This window comes from Nomascus leucogenys, unplaced genomic scaffold, assembly GCF_006542625.1.
Source record: "Nomascus leucogenys isolate Asia unplaced genomic scaffold, Asia_NLE_v1 Super-Scaffold_361, whole genome shotgun sequence".
NCBI classification, from domain to species: Eukaryota; Metazoa; Chordata; class Mammalia; order Primates; family Hylobatidae; genus Nomascus; species Nomascus leucogenys.
The window spans coordinates 1,145,496-1,166,210 of NW_022095772.1; the positions used below are offsets into that span (position 1 = coordinate 1,145,496).

The following is a 20,715-nucleotide window of genomic DNA, read 5'->3' on the forward strand; positions in this document are numbered from 1 at the left end:
GATTCAGGCAATTCTCCTACCTCAGCCTTCTGAGTGGCTGGGATTACAGGCACGCGCCACCACACTTGGCTCATTTTTATATTTTTAGTAGAGACGGGGTTTCGCCATGTTGGCCAGGCTTGTCTTGAACTCATGACCTCAGGTGATCTGCCTGCCTCGGCCTCCCAAATTGTTGTGATTACAGGCATGAGCCACTGTGCCTGGCCAAAAAATAATTTTTGCCCCCTCAAGGGCACTATCGCTTCCATAGAAAAAGCCTGTACCAAATAATCCTCAAGCCCCACCTCCAAGGAGATTTTCTTGTTTATTTTGACTACATATCTTCACCACAAAAGTCAACTGCTTCCTTTTGCCAACAGGAGAAATTTTGAATGCCTGGGCCTAATAATTGATGACACTGTTTGAAAGAGAAGTCAAGTTAAAAATACATCAGTTAACGTTTTGCAAAATACCTCACCAATTCTCCACAAAGCTGTCACGGTCATCAAAAAAAGTTTAGTTTGAGAAACTGTCATAGCCAAAGGAGCCTAAGGAAACATTACAATTAAATGTAATGTGGTGTCCTGAATAGAATTCTGGAACAGAAAAAGGACATTAGGTAAAAACTAAGGAAATCCGAATAAAGTAAGGACTCTAGTTCATAACAATAATTAAAAAAAAACCAACCCAAACCCTCCCCCTCCTCACTTTGTCCTTGGTAGTGAACACTCCGGGACTTTCTCAGGGAGCACACCTTTGATTAAAATAGTAGCTGGAACACAGCATTAGTGGGATTCCAGACGCCTTGAGCAAGACCCTGTCCTGAGACCTTGGCTTAACTTATCAACTGCAACTGTTGTTAAGTGCTATGAAACAGGACCACGAGAAGAAGAAGAAAAAAGAACATTTCCGCATTTGTGGTAAAAACTGTAAGTGGGACCATAGGCAGTTATGTTGCTGAATGTTTCCCTTCCAAGATTTGTGTGAGAGATTTTTCTTCCTTGGCACTTTTTGTTATAAATGAAGGAAAAGTTTGAGTTTTTAATTCAACTAGATCTGATTTCAAATCACAGGTAGGCCCTTTACTAATTTTGTTATTTGGGGAAGATTCTGAACCTCAGTTTCTTCACCTATGAACTGATAATAACTGCCTTGAAATGGTATTGATTCTTCACATATCAAATTGAAATGGGAAAAGTTCCCTTATCCCCCTCCCAGGGCTCACTTCTTTGGTGCCCTGCTGCTCATACCCTAGGAGGAGCATGCAGACGGGCAGGTCGTGGGGCTCTGACCCCACAGCAGTGTCTAGGGTTCAGTGTTTACAGCTCTTGAGGCTCCAGTGGGTGTGTTTTACAGTGCACTCTTTCAGTTTAGCCATCCACAGGTGGCTTGTGTTAAGCAGCTCAATTAGACCCTCTGCCTTATTGCAAGGACAGAGGGCTTTCAGTATCCTGGGGGTCTTGTCTTAGTGTACTGGAAAAATTGGATCACGTGTGGGCTTGGAGGATGGGTGCAAGGTTTTTTATTGAGTGGTGGTAGCTCTCAGCAGATGAATGGGGAGCCAGAAAAAGGATGGAGTGGGAAGGTGGTTTTCCCCTGGAGTCAGGCTGCCCAGCACCAAATTCCCCTCGGCGTCCATGTCGTTCCACTGGTACATGGCATGCCAGCATCTGCTGGTGTCTGCCAGTGTGTTCTTCTGCCAGCACGCTCATCTCGACATCTAGCAGCTTGTGTGTCCTTCCAGTGGTGTGTTCCTCTTGACATCCAGCTGCTTCTGTCTGTGCCCTTTAGGGTCTCGGGGTTTTTATAGGCACAGGATGGGGACATGGTGGGCCAGGGTGGTCTTGGAAAATGCAACATTTGGACACAAAAACAGAAACGCCTGTCCTCACCTAGGTGGGTGGGCACAGGCCCGGAGGTGGAGCCCTAGCCAGGGACCTACCCTTCTCTACCCAGCACTTCCTTGCCCTCTCCTGTCTCAAAATCAAGTGGCATAATTTCTTCAGAGAAGTCATTCCTGACCCTCTAAACTTACTCATATTCCTTCTTAATGGTCTCATAACTCTGTATACACTTTCTTTCTAGAATTGACTCAAATTGAGTGATTATTGGGTTAATATCTATTTCCCCCACTAGACCCTACATTCCATGAAAACAAAGAGCATGACTCTTTGTCCATCATTACATCAGTAGCTCTCAATGCAGCCTGGACACATAATTGTCACATAGTAAATTTTTGAATGAATAAATGAATAATGATTAAATGATATATAGAGAATCTACAGCTGTCTTAAAAACACTGGGCTGTCTTGAGACATCCTACTGATTGAATGAAGAGAACCAAATATTTTATGGCTTGTTTCTTGAGAAGGCTGTCAACTAGCTCAGGACCAACTCTGATATAAATTATGTAGTGGCAATCTGAGTGACCCATAAAGGGCAAATATTTGACGAAAGACATAAAAATAAAGTAGTAAGTAGAATAAAATATAATCTTTTAAAAAGTGTTATATAATTTGTAAGCTTCTTTGGGCCTTAATGTAAAAGAGAAAGGGAAAGGGTTTTGTGTCTGAATTCAAGCTCTGCCAATTATAAGTGCCACTTATAAATACGACCTCATTTAAATGCCTTCATCTCCTGAAGACTATTCAATATTTACAAAATGAAGATAAGTATGCTCATTAAAGTTAATGTGTAGATTAAGGAAATCAAGTTACATAAACCACTTAGAATAGAGTTGAGCAAATAGTGGCACTTACTAATTCCTACATTCAGCAAATATTTCTTAAAAACCTACTAGTGCCAGGCATTGTGCTAGAAACAGGATTTATTGTTGCTGTTGTTTTTGGAACTGAGGATGTAATGACACTGATAACATCTGTGGTCGTTGTTGTTTTTTCCTACAGAACAATAATGGAATAATGGTGGGCTATTTTTTTTCTTTATAAAAAAACACTGTGCTATTTCATAGCCATCGGATTGGCAAAAATGTAGGAGTATAACCATGTCATGTTTTGCTACAGATAGAATATAGAAAAACAAAATCTCATATACCATAGTTTCTGAATATGAAATTGTACAATCAATGCTTCAGTTGCCGTACCGGTTTAACAAATTAATCCAAAACTTGGTAACATAAAACAATCATTTATTATGCTCCCAGTGGGTCAGAAATTCAGATAAATCACAGCAGGGGCAGCTTGACTCTGTTTCAATGACTGGGACCACAACTGGAAGACTCAAAGGCTGGGAGCTGCAATCATTTGAGGGTTCACTCACCCACATGTTGGGTGGTTGACGCTGGCTGAAACTTTAACTAGGCCTGTTGACTGAAATAGCTATAGAAGGCCTCTCCAGGTAGCATAGATGTTCTCACAGTGTGGAGATTGGGTCCAAGGGTGAGTGTCTCACGACAGAGAGGGTAAGCCAAAGCAGAAGCTGTAGCACCTTTGATGATCTAGTCTTGAAGGTCAGGCAGTGTCACTTTCACTGCATTCTACCCATTAGAAGTGAGTTCTCAAGACTAACTCACACTCAAGGAAAGGGAACATAGAGCCTATTTTAGATAGAGGAGAGCCAATGTTACAATGTACAAAGAACATGTAGAATGGGATGTGTTGGCGTGGACATTTTGTTTTTGTTTTTGTTTTCGAGACATAATCTTGCTCTATCACCCAGGATGGAGTGCAGTGGTGCGATCTCGGCTTGCTGCAGCCTCCACCTCCCACGTCAAGCAATTCTCCTGCCTCAGCCTCCTGAGTAGCAGGGACTACAGGCGTGTGCCAACATGCCCGGTAAATTTTTGTATTTTTAGTAGAGATGGGGTTTCACCACGTTAGCCATGGTCTCAAACTCCTGACCTCAAGTGATCCGCCCACCTCAGCCTCCCAAAGTGCTGGGATTACAGGTTTGAGCCACTGTGCCTGGCTGTGTGGACATTTTGGAAAATACAATTGGCTACAACTAGTTTGAAGAAAATATGGCAATATTTGGTAAAATTGGACATGAATATGGCTTAGCAATTCCACATCTGGACATATCTTAGTGAAAATTTACCACATGTGCACAAAGAGAAATGTACAAAGATATTCACTGCAACATGGCTTGTTAGAGTGAAAATTTGGAAACATCCTAAATATCCACCAGAAGACAGATAAATAAATGGTGGTATACTTTGTATTAACAAAGGGGAAAATAATGAATCAATAAAAATAAAAGAACAACAAATACACATTTTAATATTGATGAGTCTTGGAAACACTGTTGGGTGAAAAAAACTAGTTGCAGAATGATATGTACCTTATGATAGTATTTATACAAATGATGTATTAAAATTGCACACTGAGGCCGGGCGCAGTGGCTCACGCTTGTAATCCCAGCACTTTGGGAGGCCGAGGCGGGCGGATCACGAGGTCAGGAGATCGAGACCATGGTGAAACCCTGTCTCTACTAAAAATACAAAAAATTAGCCGGGCATGGTGGCGGGCGCCCGTAGTCCCAGCTACTCGGAGAGGCTGAGGCAGGAGAATGGCGTGAACCCGGGAGGCGGAGCTTGCAGTGAGCCGAGATTGCACCACTGCACTCCAGCCTGGGCGACAGAGCGAGACTCCGTCTCAAAAAAATAAATAAATAAAAATAAAATTGCACACTGAAACACTATATTTTGCTTATGAATGTATTATACTTGAAGAGTATAAAAATAGGACTGAATATACCCCAAATGTATGATTTCATCTGAGAAGAGTTTTTTTTTGTCTTGTTGGGTTTTTGTTGTTGTTGTTGTTGTTGTTGTTGTTGTTTTGAGACAGAGTCTCGCTCTGTCGCCCAGGCTGGAGTGCAGTGGCGCGATCTCGGCTCACTGCAAGCTCCGCCTCCCGGGTTCACGCCATTCTCCTGCCTCAGCCTCCCAAGTAGCTGGGACTACAGGCGCCCGCCACCACGCCCGGCTTATTTTTTGTATTTTTAGTAGGGATGGGGTTTCACCATGTTGGCCAGGATCGTCTCTATCTCCTGACCTCGTGATCTACCCGCCTCGACCTCCCAAAGTGCTGGGATTACAGGCATGAGCCACCGCACCTGGCCGAGAAGAGTTAAGAAGAATGATCAGAGAGGAATAAAATGGACCCCGATGTTTTTATATTTTATTTATTTTAAAATATTAAGCAAATGAAACACTTAATATTTATTTCTTTTGCATGCCACTAGTATATTGTATTTATCTGGATTGTTTAATTTTTGAAAAGTAAATAATCCCATTAAAAATGAAGTGAACTCATGAGAGAGAGCAAGGGAAAAACTTGACAAAATCCATCAAGTATGAAGAGCCCCCAAAGACTTCCCATCCCCACGAGCTTCTGCTTCTCCTCCTTGCCAGGCTCTTTGGCTTTGCTATTGCCATCCCCACGCCTGAGTTTTTGTGGGGTTTTTTGCAATCTTGACTCAAATGTGGACAAACACTTTCTTGTTTTTATTAGCACTGTCTAGATAAGATGGCATTTTCAAAAATAACTTTACAAATTAAAGAGATGACTTGAAGAAATATTCACAGTATCAAAAGAATCAATAAAATCAGTTTTAGATTGTATAATTTCTTTTCAGATGGAATTAATTAACTCCTAACTCACTAAGTAACTAAGTAAAGCTGTAAAAGTGGTTTAATGTTTTTACCAGTCTCACATCCTCCGGTCTTAAAATAAACTTTCCTCTATTCCTCAAGAGTACATTGTTATTTAATTTCTGTTTCCACACTGTGTGGTTAAAGAAAAAGTATTGAATTGTCTGTCTAACCCATTTTCTCTGAGAACTATGACATCTCTAACCAGGGTTAACTCACCTGGAACCAGTCCTGGCCCCAAGACAATGCTACAGACATGAGTCCTGAAGCTCTGTAGGGCTTCCTGTGCTGGAAGGAAGCGTTGAGGGTGGGAGAAAGCCCCAAAGGAGAGAAAGAGAATAGGATCCCATGCAGATCTCAGGCCAGGCACTACCAGCCTGGGCTGACGGCAGCCACTGATGAGAGACTTAGAAAATGTTGAGAAGGGTATTCCAAGATGCAAGGGGGTGCCTGAGGAACAGGCGAGGCCGGAGACCCCATTTGGCCAGCCTTAGGGGCAATTCTCTCTAACCCTCTCTTCTGCATGGTCCACAAGAAAGGCTCCTGGAAGCTATTTTTTGCAATGTGATTCTGTCCTAGTGGTCATGTCTGATCTATGTGATCAGTCAGAATCCCTTCAAAAATAAATAATATTTCAGAGAAAATTAGAAAGTAAGATGGAAAGGGATGACTGTCTACTTACTGCGTGAAAAAGAAAAGCAGAGGAAATGAGTACATTACAGAAAAAGACTGAAACAGTGCACAGAAAGGAATATTAAGAATTCATTACGGCCGGGCACGGTGGCTCATGCCTGTTATCCCAGCACTTTGGGAGGCCGAGGCGGGCGGATCACGAGGTCAGGAGATAGAGACGATCCTGGCCAACATGGTGAAACCCCGTCCCTACTAAAAATACAAAAAATTAGCCGGGCATGGTGGCGGGTGCCTGTAGTCCCAGCTACTCGGGAGGTTGAGGTAGGAGAATGGCGTGAACCCAGGAGGCGGAGCTTGCAGTGAGCCGAGATCGCGCCACTGCACTCCAGCCTAGGAGACAGTGAGACTCCGTCTCACAAAAAAAAAAAAAAAAAAAAAAAAAAAAAAAAAAAAAAAAAAAAAAAAAAAAAAAAATTAGCTGGGCGTGGGGGCAGGTAATCCCAGCTACTCAGGAGGCTGAGGCAGGAGAATCGCTTGAATCCAGGAGGTGGAGGTTGCAGTGAGCCGAGATCGAGCAATTGCACCCCAGCCTGGGCGGCAGAGCCAAACTCCATCTCAAAAAAAAAAAAAAAAAAAAAAAAGTAAAAACCACACTACTCCAGGGAGTATAAAATAGACGCGGCAGGCCAGAGGTCTGCAGATGTAGTTTGCTTACCCCTGCATCAACAGTTGTTACCAATATTTGCTGCCCATTACAATTACATGGGGATCTTTAACACACATCCACTAGTGCCCAGGTCTCACCCCCGGATATTCATTTAACTGTTCATTAAATGTTCACAAAATTTATTTAGTGGATCCAGTCACTGGTATTTTTCTAAAAGCTCCCAGGTGAATGTAATATGAAGCCAGAGTTGAGAGCTGCTGGAACATCTGCTGAATTCATTTCTAAGCTTTGCCTGCTTTGGGATCATTCTGTATATTCTAGGGATATATCTAAGTGAACTTCTTGGCAATTATGTAATGAACTTCTTCTGCAATACATAATTGCATGTAGAATAGAAAATAAATCTATGAGAGATTCTATCCCAGTCTATTCCACTTGTTTAGAACTAACACCTTCTAAAAGTTTGGGCATAATAGATTGTTGAAAAGTTACCCTCATTGTTGCCTTTTCCTTGATCAGCAACAGAAAGTGACTGTAATTGTTGTTGGGGATAGATTTGTCATGGGGGGTGGGGAAGATTAGATATTGTTGCTGCAAATCTCTTCAAAAGATGGCACTCATTATATTTTTGTTTTTAACCATTCGTTACAAAATATTTGCAGTATTTTGGACCTCGCAATTTATTTCACTAATTTTAAGTAATATTCCATGTTCCCTAATGTTTCTGACAGTTGAAAAACTTTTGCAGCACAGATGTATTCAATCCATGAGATACCTTTACTATATAAATAACAATAGCATGAGCAATTGAGTGGTTTGGTTTTACTAGTTTACCTTTAAGAATCTCTGGCAATTTCCAGGTAATGTTCATATGTTATATAAATCCATTCAACCCCTTTCCTTTCAGATGCTGCTACTTTCGTATACTTGTTCATACCAAACAGGAGCACAGATTCTCCCCGCCATTCCACCACACTTTACATGAAGACTCTGAGACAATAAAATGTAAATGCAACACAGCTTAAAGCTGAATACAATTGAAAGCTGCTTTGAGTTAGAGCATTCAAGTCCCACTGTAGGATTCCCTCTATAAGGTACCCACCTTCTTAGGTGCCATATTGCCCTGGCCTGCTAATCTCTTCCCAATGGGAGGGCCCTTGATCAGTCATCACCCTGGAATGCAGGCTCCTGAAACCTCATATTCCATTCTTTGTTCCTAAGATATGACATAAATGTGTGGCATAAAGGAAGGTGAGCTGAGTTAGCATATCTATTAAACTAACAGTCTGGTTTGGAAAGAATCATTTGCAGCACAGGTAATGAATACACTTCAATATGTAGCCTTTTCAAACTTCATTGTCTTTGGCTGCTACTTAAAGACTCATCACTGTACAAAGCACTTGGGATTTACACCTGGCCCACTAGCCCAATGACTCTAGAGGTTGGCAAAGAAACTGAAGTTCCTTCTGTGAAAGTGACTTAGTTCAGGTTCTGTTCCAAAACCCCAATATTTCTGTGATATTTCAATATTTACACAGGACTAGAATGTTTTTAGTTTCCTAGTGCTTTTGTCTTCCTTCCTTCCTTCCTTCCTCTTTCCTTCTTTCTCTTTCCTTTTTTTTTTTTTTTTTTTTTTGAGATGGAGTTTCACTCTGTCACCCAGGCTGGAGTGCAGTGGTGCAATTTCAGCTCACTGCAGCCTATGCCTCCCAGGTTCAAGCGATTCTCTTGCCTCAGGCTCCTGATTAGCTGGGATTACAGGCTCCTGCCATCATGTCCGGCTAATTTTTTATATTTTTAGTAGAGATGGGGTTTCACCACATTGGCCAGGCTGGTCTCAAACTCTTGGCCTCGAGTTATCTGCCTGCCTTGGCTTCCCAAAGTGCTGGGATTACAGGTGTGAGCCACTGCATCCAGTCTCCTGGTGCTTTTCTCTTTTTCTTTTTTTGTTTTTGAGATGGGAGTCTCACTCTGTCACCCAGGCTGGAGTGCAGTGGTGCAATACTGGCTCACTGCATCCTCTGCCTCCTGGGTTCAAGCGATTCTCCTGCCTCAGCGTCCTGAGTAGCTGGGATTACAGGCACCACCACCACGCCCATCTAATTTTTTTGTATCTTTAGTAGAGATAGTGTTTCACCATGTTAGCCAGGCTGGTCTTGAACTCCAGACCTCAGGTGATCCACCTGCCTCGACCTCCCAAAGTGCTGGGATTACAGGTGTGAGCCACCACGCCCAGCCTAGTGCTTTTTTCTCAATCTATGCTTTCTATTTGTCCATTTCAATAGATAATGGAGGACTGACTCTAAGGTTACTACAGTGGATTATTATCCCTATTACTACTACTATTACCTTATATTTAAAACATTATCTGATTTAAAAAAAACAAATAGAAAAGACGTAGGATCCTTCAGTTGCCAGTGTCAGAATCTATGAAATTATCATCAAGTGTCTTTGAGGTATCAGTACTACTTCCAATTAAACATAGACAATGGTTTCCAGGGGAATATATAAACTCATGAGCAGAGTTTGAAGAAATGCTCCAAAGTCCCAAACGCTCTCCTTTCTTGTGGGCAAGGAAGCGGTAGAGGCCCCAGGGAGGCCTCAAAAGTTTTCTAGGGACTTAAAGTCAAAACAGTGTTCCTTTGAATACCAGTAAACAATGCTTTGAAAGCGGATCTCAAACACACACTCATTAGAATGCAGCAGGAAGTGGTTTTATTGCTGTGAACACAGGGCAATAAAGCTTGGCAAAAGTTGCAGGGTTACAAATCTGAATCATTCTTTGCTCTCTTCCTTATTCCCTTCTCTCAAAAAGTACAGAACTGCAAAGCAGAAAATAATCTTATTTCTTTTTGTCTTAACTCTGGTCTGGCATCCTAGGCACTCTAATTCTCCCAACACCTTTCTTCTTTCTTCCATGGGAACAAGAAAATCAACAAAAGAAAAGAAAACGTGGATGCACTTGTAACAGAAGCTCTGTCAAATGAAAGGAAAAGCAGCGGATGCCTTAGACAATACTATCTAAGTGTACAGGAACCAACTTGTAGGGGGGGTCGCTCTTCTGAGGGGGGTCACAGGCAACAATGAAGAATTTGTGCTGGGCAGCAGCACTATAGCGGCACTGGGGATACTTTCCTGAAGTGAGTCTGCAGTCAGTCATGTTGACAGGCTTTGAGCTCTGGTGGCAGTTGTGCCAACGATTTTTGCAGACAATGCTGAGCAAATCACAGACGGCAGCCACATTCTGGAAAGAGTCATGCAGAAAGGTATTTTGATGCTTACAGTGCTGGGTGTAATTGTTGATGCCACTCATTGCCCTGTTGCATTGGAGAGGACTTGGCTGTATATGCTGAATTTCAAACCAGTGAGCCTTGGTGAGATGCTTAGGCCAAGCATGAAGCAGACACACTGGTCCCCATGGAACCAGCAGCAATAAAAGAAGAGGAAAGCGTAGCACCATCTTTTCTATGTAGAAAGAGAGAAGATAATTATAGTAGGAGAAGCAATAAGAGCAAAATTTGTAATCATAACTATTTAGATTTTTATTTTGCCTTTTAAGATTTTATAGCTCCCTTTTAAAAACCATCTTCTTTCTCACAGACTCTCACAATTCTATAAAGAACCTGAAGCCCAGGAAACAGAAATATGACCTCTCCTTTGATTGGCATATCCCATTTTCTTTCACCAGTACTCATGCATTTGATGGCTGTCATATCAGAAACAGTTTCTTCCCTCTTCCCTCCTGAAATATTTACCCTTTATCTGACCACTACCTCCCAGCCGTCTTTACTGCTCTACTCGCTCCAGCCCTGAGGCCTTCTTTCTTACCTGGTCTCAGTGTTGGGGCTCCTGCTGAGAACAGAGGCTGTGATTAGCCCAAAGCTCAGAAGCTGTTGTCTGCCTTTCTTCTCTAACACTTCCAGCCCTGTGTGTGTAGGGAAGGGGAAGAAATATTCTGAGATTTCAGAAAGAGAATCCTATGGTTTGGCAGATTAACTTCCTGTGCAGAGTCTGGATTAAACTCTTAGACTTTCACACCTGTTCTTTAAAACAGTATCATTATCACATGTATACAGGAAGGCTAAGCCAACTTAAAGAAACATGACTGAAAACTCACAGTTTTGAGGAACTGATCACTTCCTGATATGGAATGAGTGCTTCCTGCCTCATCTGAGGCTTCAGTGTTTTTTTTTTTTTTTTTTGAAGCTTTATGATTCCTGTTTCTTAAGAGAAAATATGTCACATAAATATAATACCTGCCACATACTTGGTAATGTTGTAAGTTCCTACAACAGATGTGAATAAATTATTCATTTATGCATATACTTATTGGGCCAGGTACTGGGCTACACAAATTCAGGAGCTCATGAATTTTTTTTTTTTTTTTTTTTTTTTTTGAGACAGAGTCTTGCTCTGTTGCCCAGGCTGGAGTGCAGTGGTGCGATCTTTGCTCACTGCAAGCTCCACCTCCTGGGTTTGTGCCATTCTCCTGCCTCAGCCTCCCAAGTAGCTGGGACTACAGGCGCCCGCCACCACACCCAGCTAATTTTTTTGTATTTTTAGTAGAGACGGGGTTTCACTGTGTTAGCCAGGACGGTCTCGATCTCCTGACCTCGTGATCTGCCAGGAGCTCATGATTTAATGAAAGAGATTAGAGACAGGCAGGTAAGTGTATAGACAAGTAGATTATATTAATATAAATAGCACATACAGTGTGATGGAGGACACTGCAGGAGGCTACGGGAAGATAGTAGAGGGGAAGGATTGTTGGAGGGCACAACACCTGAACTGAATTTTGAGGAATAATTAGAAGGTAGGTGAAGAGAGTGTTAAGGGCCTCCCAAAGACAGAACTGTGTATGAAAAGACCTGTAAGCCTGAAGAAGAAGGCCGAATTTAGGACATTTGCCTCTTGAATCTGTTCTTACCTTTTCACTGGTACTGCAACACCCTTATTCAGAAACTCATTGTCTTATGGAGGGCTCACGTAAAAGCCTCCCACATGGACTCCTTGCCTTGTTTTTTTCTCCTTCCAATCCATTCTACATATTACTTCCAGATTAGTCTTTTTTTGAGCAAGATATAATAGTACAACACTCTTGCCCCATGCTTTTATGGCTCCAAATGTCTGCAGAATAAACATAATGTCTGTTTATAGCAAGGTGGCAGGATACAAGGTTAATATGCAAAAGTCAGTTGCTTTCTTATATACCAGCAATGAACAATTGCAATTTGAAATTTAAAACACAATACCATTTATATTGCACCAAACAAAGTGAAATACTTAGGTGTAAATCTAACACATTATGTAAAAATTGGTATGAGGAAAAATTTAAAACTCTAATGAAAGAAATTGAGGAAGCATCGATATTCCATGTACATGAGTAGGAAGCCTCAATATGTTAAGATGTCATTTCCTCTCAACTTGATCTATAGATTCAGCAAAATCTCAATCAATATCCCAGCACATTATTTTGTGGATAGTGACAAACTGACTCTGAAGTTTATATAAAGGTAAAAGATTCAGGCTGGGCACAGTGGCTCACACCTGTAATCCCAGCACTTTGGGAGGCTGAGGCAGGCTGATCATGAGGTCAAGAGATCGAGATCGAGACCATCCTGGCTAACACAGTGAAACCCCGTTTCTACTAAAAATACAAAAAATTAGCCGGGCATGGTGGCAGGCGCCTGTAGTCCCAGCTACTTGGGAGGCTGAGGCAGGAGAATCTCTTGAACATGGGAGGTGGAGCTTGCAGTGAGCCGAGATCGCACCACTGCACTCCAGCCTGGGCGACAGAGCGAGACTCCATCTCAAAAAAAAAAAAGGATTCAGAATAGTCAACACAATGCAGAAAAAGAAGAACAAAGTCAGAAAACTGACGTGACCCAACTTCAAAACTTACTATAAAGCTACAGTAATTAAGACAGTGTGTTATTGGTGAAAAATAGACAAATAGGTCAATGGAACCAAGTAGAAAGCCCAGAGGTAGACCCACACAAATACAGTGAACTAATCTGTGACAAAGGATCAATTTTCAATTGAGAAAAGTTAGTTTTTTCAACAAATGGTAGTAGAACTGAATGTACACATGCAAAAAATGAATATTTTCATAGATTAGACTTCATACCTCTTCATAGACCTGGACTTTACATCTTTCACAATTTTTTTTTTTGAGAAGGAGTTTCGCTTTTGTTGCCCAGGCTGGAGTGCAATGGCGTGATCTTAGCTCACCACAACCTCTGCCTTTCAGGTTCAAGTGATTCTCCTGCCTCAGCCTCCCAAGTAGTTGGGATTACAGGCATGCACCACCACACCCAGCTAATTTTGTATTTTTAGTAGAGACAGGGTTTCACCATGTTGGTGAGGCTGTTCTCGAACTCCTGACCTCAGGTAATCCGCCCACCTCGGCCTCCCAAAGTGCTGGGATTACAGGTGTGAGCCATTGTGCCTGGCCACACAAATGTTAATTCAAAATGGACCATAGACCTAATGCAAAACTATAAAAATTCTAGAAAACAACATGGGAGAAAATCTAGGCAACCTTGTGTTTGGCCATGATTTTTTAGATATAATACCAAAAGCACAATCCATGAAAGAAAAATATTGATAAGCGGAACTTCATTAAAATTGAAAACTTCTGCTCTGCAACAGATGCTATTAAGAGAATAAAAAGACAAGCCAGAGACTGAGAGAAGATATTTGCAAAAGATATATCTGATAAAAGAACATTATCCAAAATATGCAAAGAACTCAAAAAACCTCAACCATAAGAAAACCAACAACCTAGTTGAAAAATGGGCAAAACATCTGAATGGTATGGGGCAAAGACAATTTTTCCTCTTCCTCTAAAGGTTCAAAACTTCTGAAATGAACTGACAATAGACAGATTAACAGGAGAAAAAGGCATACAAATTTATTATTGTGCATAATCATGGGAACCATACAAATTATGAGACTCAAAGAAAGACTAAATAGTTGAAATTCATATACTCTCTTCATAGGGGAGAGGAACATGGGGAAAATGTAGGCAATTTTGAGGAGTTTTAAATATTTTTTAGGGAATTGGCCCCAAAGAGCAGACAATAGTTTGTAAATGAGTCTCTTTGGAAGCTGAATGGAAGGGTGACGAGTTATGGGAAGGTGAAGGGTGGAACTGCACTATGAACAAAGGTTGTCTTACTATACAGGTAAAGTCTCAGGTACTCTTTTGGAGCTGCTCTTGGAAGAATAGATGAAAGGTCTATCTGAGTGTGGTGTGAAGAGACTTTTAGTCTCTTCTCTTTCCAGGTGGCTAATATTTCCTGGTTATCTGATGAGATTTTTAGAAAGGGGGGTCTTAAGACAATTGCATTTCTTGGAAGAAGTTTTCCTTATCCAGACAAGGGAACTCCCAGAGAGAGCTCCTCTCTGCATTTGAGAGCTAGGGGAGGAACGAGAGAAGATTAGAACATCTTTGGTCCTGAGGCAGCTTCTAAGAACTTTTGGTTTCTTTAATTCTTTAATCTAGTTAAATTTAATTCTTTAATTTAATTTAATTTCTTTAATTCAAAAGTGCTCAGAATGCCAATGCATCATAGTTTGTAGTATGATTCTCTGCACCCCAACACTTCACCAAACAAGATATACAGATGGCAGATGAGCAATGAAAAGATGTTCAGCATCACATTGTTTGGAGAAAAACTTTTCCTCTATCATTTTAGGTTTTAAAGGTGGTGGTAAAGGAGCTTGTGAATTAGAAAAAGATTAACAGGAGAAAATTCAAAGTTTATTTACACATGCACACAGGAGTATTACGTAATGAGTAACTTGCTGAATAGCCAGAGGTAAAGTTATATACCAACTTTAAAAAAAGTGTTTTTGTCCAAGTGCAGTGGCTCATGCCTGTAATCCTAACATTCTGGGAGACTGAGGCAGGAGGATCACTTGAGGCATGGAGTTTGAAACCAACAGCATAGCAAGACCGCCATCTCTATTTTTTAAAAAAAGATTTGGCCGGGCGTGGTGGCTCACGCCTGTAATCCCAGCACTTTGGGAGGCCAAGGTGGGCAGATCACCTGAGGTCAGGAGTTTGAGACCAGCCTGGCCAACATGGTAAAACCCCATCTCTACTAAAAATACAAAATTTAGTTGGGCATGGTGGTGGGCACCTGTAATCCCAGCTACTCAGGAGGCTGAGGCAGGAGAATCTCTTGAACCCGGGAGGCGGAAGTTGCAGTGAGACAAGATTGTGCCACTGCACTCCAGCCTGGGCAACAAGAGTGAAAGTCTGTCTCAAAAATAAAATAAAATAAAAAATAAAAAAAGATTTTTGTTGGGGCTTCAAAAGGAAAATATGGAAGGTTCTAGTAAGCTTTCTGATGCTCATAGAAATGGGTAGATTGATTTCTTCCTGGCTGTAAGTTTCCCTGTATGGGGGCTTATGGCAACTAATTTACACATCCCAGTGCTAAGCGGCTGTCTCGTTTCAAACAGGAAAATACCTTTGAAAGGGATCAATGGCAGCTGAATTTTCAGGAGGCTCTGGTTAAGTTTAAATAGTGTTTCTTTCTGCAGCTTCTGTCTGTTCAGACATTTTCAGTTTAAAATAATTTCCATGCCACTATAATCATAACAGATTTGTTACTTGATGCACAACAAATAGATATAGTAAGACGACAGGGATTGAAAAAGAGAGAGTTTAATTTTCCATGGGGCAGCCACATGAGTAGATGGGAGGTAACCTAAAATTTGGTTTTGGGTTTGGGCATAGGGTTTTTAAGGAGTCTGGACAAGGGCCAAAGTGTGAGGGTTTCTGATTCATCAAGAAGTGAGAGGTGAAGTCATGGGACAGGGACATGAAGAAACTCAGCATTCATGTGCCAAGCCAGTTCCTTGGTAGGGGTCTTTAGACCGGTTAGCATTAGCTGTTGCACTGGAATTCAGGGTCAGAAAAACACCTTAAGCATTTCTTAAGCAAAAAGGTTTCATGATTCTAGTGTCAGAGATTCTACCTATAGGAAGAATTGGGGAGTAGGTGGTCAGCATGCTACTCGGGAAATTAGAAGCTACAGGGAAGTGGGTTGAAGTATACCAGCATGCTATGATTAATGTGCAGTTCTGCCTAGAGCCTGGCTTGCAACGCTCCATAACTCTGCAAGGGCAGTTTTGCCATATTGGTGGGCTGTGAATCCCTTCAATCTATCATTAGAAAATTGCAAATTAAAACAATGGGATAATACTACACACCTACATGAATGACTAAAATGCAGTGAAAACTGACATCATCAAAGCTGGTAAGGATGCAGAGCAGCAAAAATGCTAATTGACAGGACTTTGAACCTGGAGGCATATTTTGGGGTGACATATTCTTGTTTCCTATGAGAGTTCAGTTAGGCTAGCTTAGATCTCATAACCATCGCTTGGCTCAATAGAGGGGACTGCAGACCTTAGTGGACAGCCTCACCAATACTACACACAAAAGAGGAAGGGTAGATACCTAAGGGGAGTCAATATGCAGCTATCCAAATAAGGGGTGGACCACCAGGAAAGCCAGAGAAACAACACAAAGCTATTACTAATTGCCCTGAAATCTACTTTCCTCCTATACTATTTTGAACAACCATCTGCTAACCCTTTAATAAAAGCAAGTTTTAAAGAGTTACTTAAATGAGGTATTTGTGAGAACCTACTATAGGAGACCAGAATATGCCACCCCAAAATATGCTTCTGTAGTATAAATATTATTTTGAACTGCTTATTTTGGAAGCAGTATACACAAGACAAGCTCTGAAAATAGAGTGCACGTTGCTCTTTTGTAAGGGAAATTTGCGTTTATAAGGGAAATCTTCATTTGTAAGGATGTCTCCCTCTCTGCACCAGAAAGATAAAGGTGACTCTAAATCAAAAGAAACCCTTATCAGAGGAGAAGGTACTGACTTAAATCTGCATGAAAAATCTTTCCCTTGTTTACTATACTTTTCCTGGTCATCTCCCTGTAAGTTGCTCCCGGACAGGCTTCTTCCTTTGCTTTAACTGAAAGCATTTAAGCCCAGGTTCTAGCCACCTCTTTGAGTTGCTTTCTGAGTTTCTCTCATGTATGCATGAGATGCACATGTTACTAAACTTCTATTTTTCTCTTGTTAATCTGACTTTTGTTACAGTGGCCCCAGCCAAGAACCAAAGGGGTAGAAGGAAAATATTTTTCCTTCCCTACATACATTTTGAAGAGCATTTGTCAACTGAGAAAAACAAACAGTATTGTTTCTTCTCATATGTATATTGATCCTACATGCAGAGCTACTGGTTTAATACTAGTCTCTTCTGAGTTTGGTTGGTAGAGATTGTCATCCCCAGATGTCTGCTCCTTCCCAGGTGCACTCAAAAATTGCAAAGCTGAGGAACTGCCTTACACGCTGGCTACTCATAACCAGAGTTATAGGAAAGTGTGCAGTCACTTAATAAATAATGTTGACACTTTGGTTTTTTCTTTAATTGTTTCAAGGCCAGAGTCATTCCACATTGTAGGAGTCTGAAGAACACAAGGTACTTTAACGTTTAGCATTTTCCCTGCCCATACTGCTCTAGGGAAAATTGTATGAAGTAAACATTTCTTACTTTGCATCTCACTCCTGCAATTAGCAAACAGAATTTCTCATGGACTCAACCTGCTTGTGAACCCAATATTATTATTATTATTATTATTATTATTATTATTATTATTATTATTATTATTTTGAGGCTGGCTAGAGTGCAGTGGCGCAATCTCGGCTCAATGCAACCTCCACCTCTGGGTTCAAGTGATTCCCCTAACTCAGCCTCCTGAATAGCTGGGACTACAAGTGCGTGCCACCATGCCTGGCTAATTTTTTTTTGTATGTTAGTAGAGATGGGGTTTCACCATGTTGGCCAGGATGGTCTCAATCTCCTGACCTTGTGATTCACCTGCCTCAGCCTACCAAAGTGCTGGAATTACAGGCATGAGCCACCACACCCGGCCTTCCCAACACTTTTTTATCCCATTTATTTCCTCTTTCCTACAACAAAATTTAAGTCTTAAGCTCCATTCTTGAGTAGTATCGCAGTCTAAAGTCTTCCAACCCCTGCCCTGTGTCTACCACCTAAAAATGGCTATTTTCGGATAAAATTATTTGTGCTAATATATTCTACTTGAGGTGTTGTCCTTAGGAAATGTAATGCTTTAGTCCATCTAATATACATTGATCTTCTTGGAAACATTTTTCTTGTTTTTTGAGATAGAGTCTCACTTTGTCGCCAGGGCTAGAGTGCAGTGGCGCGATCTCAGCTCACTGTAACCTCTGGCTCCTTGGTTCAAGTGATTCTCGTGCCTCAGCCTCCCAAGTAGCTGGAATTACAAGCATGGGCCACCACGCCTGGTTAATTTTCTTATTTTTAGTAGAGACAGGGTATCACCATGTTGGCCAGGCTGGTCTCGAACTCCTGACCTCAAGTGATCTGCCTGCCTCAACCTCCCAAAGTGCTGGAATTACAGGCATGAGCCACCTCACCTGGCCCTTAGAAATATTCTTTCTTTTTTTTTTTTTTGAGACAGAGTCTCGCACTGTCACTGAGGCTGGAGTACAATGGAGTGATTTTGACCCACTGCAACCTCCGCCTTCCGGGTTAAAGCGACTCTCCTGCCTCAGCCTCCTGAGTAGCTGGGATTACAGGCACCCGCCACCACACCCAGGTAATTTTTTGTATTTTTAGTAGAGATGGGTTTTACTATGTTGGCCAGGCTGGTCTCAAACTCCTGACCTCGTGATCTGCCCGCCTTGGCCTCCCAAAGTGCTGGGATTACAGGCAAGAGCCATCACGCCCGGCAGAAACATTCTTAATGAATTGAGTCCAGTAGGGACATCTGTAGTTCTGTGGTTGATAAAAGAGGAGTTCCTTTTTTTTTTTTTTAATCCTAGGCAGGTACAGCTTCCATACAAATGTCAACAAAAAGAGTCAAACTCCATAAAATATTTAAAAAGGTTTACTATGAGCCAAATATGAGTGACCAGTCTCAGGAGTGCCCCAAGGCACAGTCTCAGGAGGACCTGAGAACATGTGCCCAAAGTGATTGGTTTACAGTTTGGTTGTATAGTTTTTAGGGAGATATATCACTCAATACATGTGACGTATACATTGGTTCAGTTCAGAAAGGCAGGACAACTTGAAGCAATGGCTTACAGGAATTAGTTGAATTCAAAGATGTTCTGATTGGCAATTGTTTGAAATAGGTGTTATTATCGGAAAGACCTAGACTCAATAGATAAAGGATGTCTGGGTTAAAATAAAGGGTTGTGGAGACAAGGTTCTTATTATGTAGATGAAGTCTCATAGGTGGCTACCCTTAGGGACAATAGATGGCAAATGTTCCCTATTCAGACCTTTAAAAGGTGCTAGACTCTTAGTTAATCTCTTTAGGATTGGGAGGGCCTGGAAGGGGAAGGATCTGGTTATGTTAATAGAGATTCCTTACAGATGCAACCCTTCCCCACAGAAGATGGCTTTGCAGGGCCATTTCTCAAAATAAGGCAAAAAAATATTTTGGGATAAAATATTCTGATTTCTTTATCTGTCATGTGATGTTATGGCAGAGTCAGGTTGGAAGGTAAGCCACATTAAATTACTTATTTTCACAATGGTGACATGCTTTAGTTGCACTCAGATTTTGGGGTATTGGCAGAACTGACTGGGTAAAAGAATATGGCGGGGGGGTAGCTGTATCATTGGGCCGACTGATCATAGGAGATAGACACTGAAGTCTATAAATACAAAAATAGTGGGGGGGGGGGGTAGTCCAGCTAAGAGGTAGGAGAATGGTAACTGGAGGGAGTGATAAAACCCCACACTAAAAAAAAAAAAAAAAAAAAAAAAAAAAAAAAAAAAAAAAAAAAACCCACCTAATATTTTATGGTTTTCAGGGTGTGATGCTCCAAGCCCCTTAGATAGGAATTTGGGCAAGAGAGAAAAAAGGTAAGAATTCAGTCCTCACAGATGACAGCCTGCTGTATTTTTTGTTTGTTTATTTGTTTTTGTTTTTTGAGATGCTCTGGTTCTGTCACCCAGGCTGGAGTGCAGCAGTACGATCTCAACTTACTGTAGCCTCCACCTCCCGGGTTCAAGTGATTCTCTTGCCTCAGCCTCCCGAGTGGCTGAGATTACAGATATGTGCCACCACACTCAGCTCATTTTTTGTGTTTTTAGTAGAGACAAGGTTTCACCATGTTGGTCAGGCTGGTGTCAAACTACTGACCTCAAATGGTAAACTCTTGACCTCAAACACCTAACCACCTGCCTCAGCCTCTCAAAGTGCTGGGATTACAAATGTGAGCCAACATACCTAGCATGTATTTTTATTTTATAAATCCCCATCTCTAGAGTTAGGGAGATCAAATGATTGATGAGCACTTGTTATGTTTGTTTATCGAAGTCAAAATGAAAGTACTAAGCCAAATAATGAGTTGAGAAAAGAAGCAATTTTCACTGAGCACCTACTGTGAGCAAGAAACCATGCTACATGTTTTACACAGAGTGAGTTCTGCCAATGCCCCAAAATCTGAATGGAACTAAAGCATGTCACCACTGTGAAAATAAGCAATCTAACAACCCAGTTGTTGGAACTCTAAATTATTTTTAACCTTAAAGAAATGTGATTTGGGGGCCTCAGGCACGTGCCAGGCCACTGTAACCAAGGCAGCTGTAACCGTGGTTTCTATGTTTATAGATTAAACCTTCTTTCTTACCTGCATTGTTTGGTGAAATGTTGTAAATTACTGAAGGGTCCAGGGGAAGATTCTTTCCCTCTCCACTGTTGATCTTCATGATAGAGTAA

The 20,715-nt window shown here is 41.4% G+C and overlaps 1 protein-coding gene across 1 annotated transcript; it reads right to left on the reverse strand.

The window, feature by feature from the left end:
- Window positions 1-9,585: 9,585 nt before the first annotated feature.
- RNASE6 (ribonuclease A family member k6) lies at window positions 9,586-10,993 on the reverse strand. The gene is made up of 3 exons (XM_012503852.2): window positions 10,932-10,993; window positions 10,722-10,818; window positions 9,586-10,358 (listed from the first exon to the last, which is right to left on the reverse strand). Exon 3 carries the CDS (start codon window positions 10,351-10,353, stop codon window positions 9,901-9,903), a length of 453 nt encoding a protein of 150 aa, XP_012359306.1. The 5' UTR covers window positions 10,354-10,358; window positions 10,722-10,818; window positions 10,932-10,993; the 3' UTR covers window positions 9,586-9,900.
- Between the last annotated feature and the right edge of the window lie 9,722 nt (window positions 10,994-20,715).

What these genes read in the sequence shown, in the direction of transcription:
- RNASE6 (XM_012503852.2), bottom strand. Translation starts at nt 10,353, where the DNA reads ATGGTGCTACGCTTTCCTCTTCTTTTATTGCTGCTGGTTCCATGGGGA.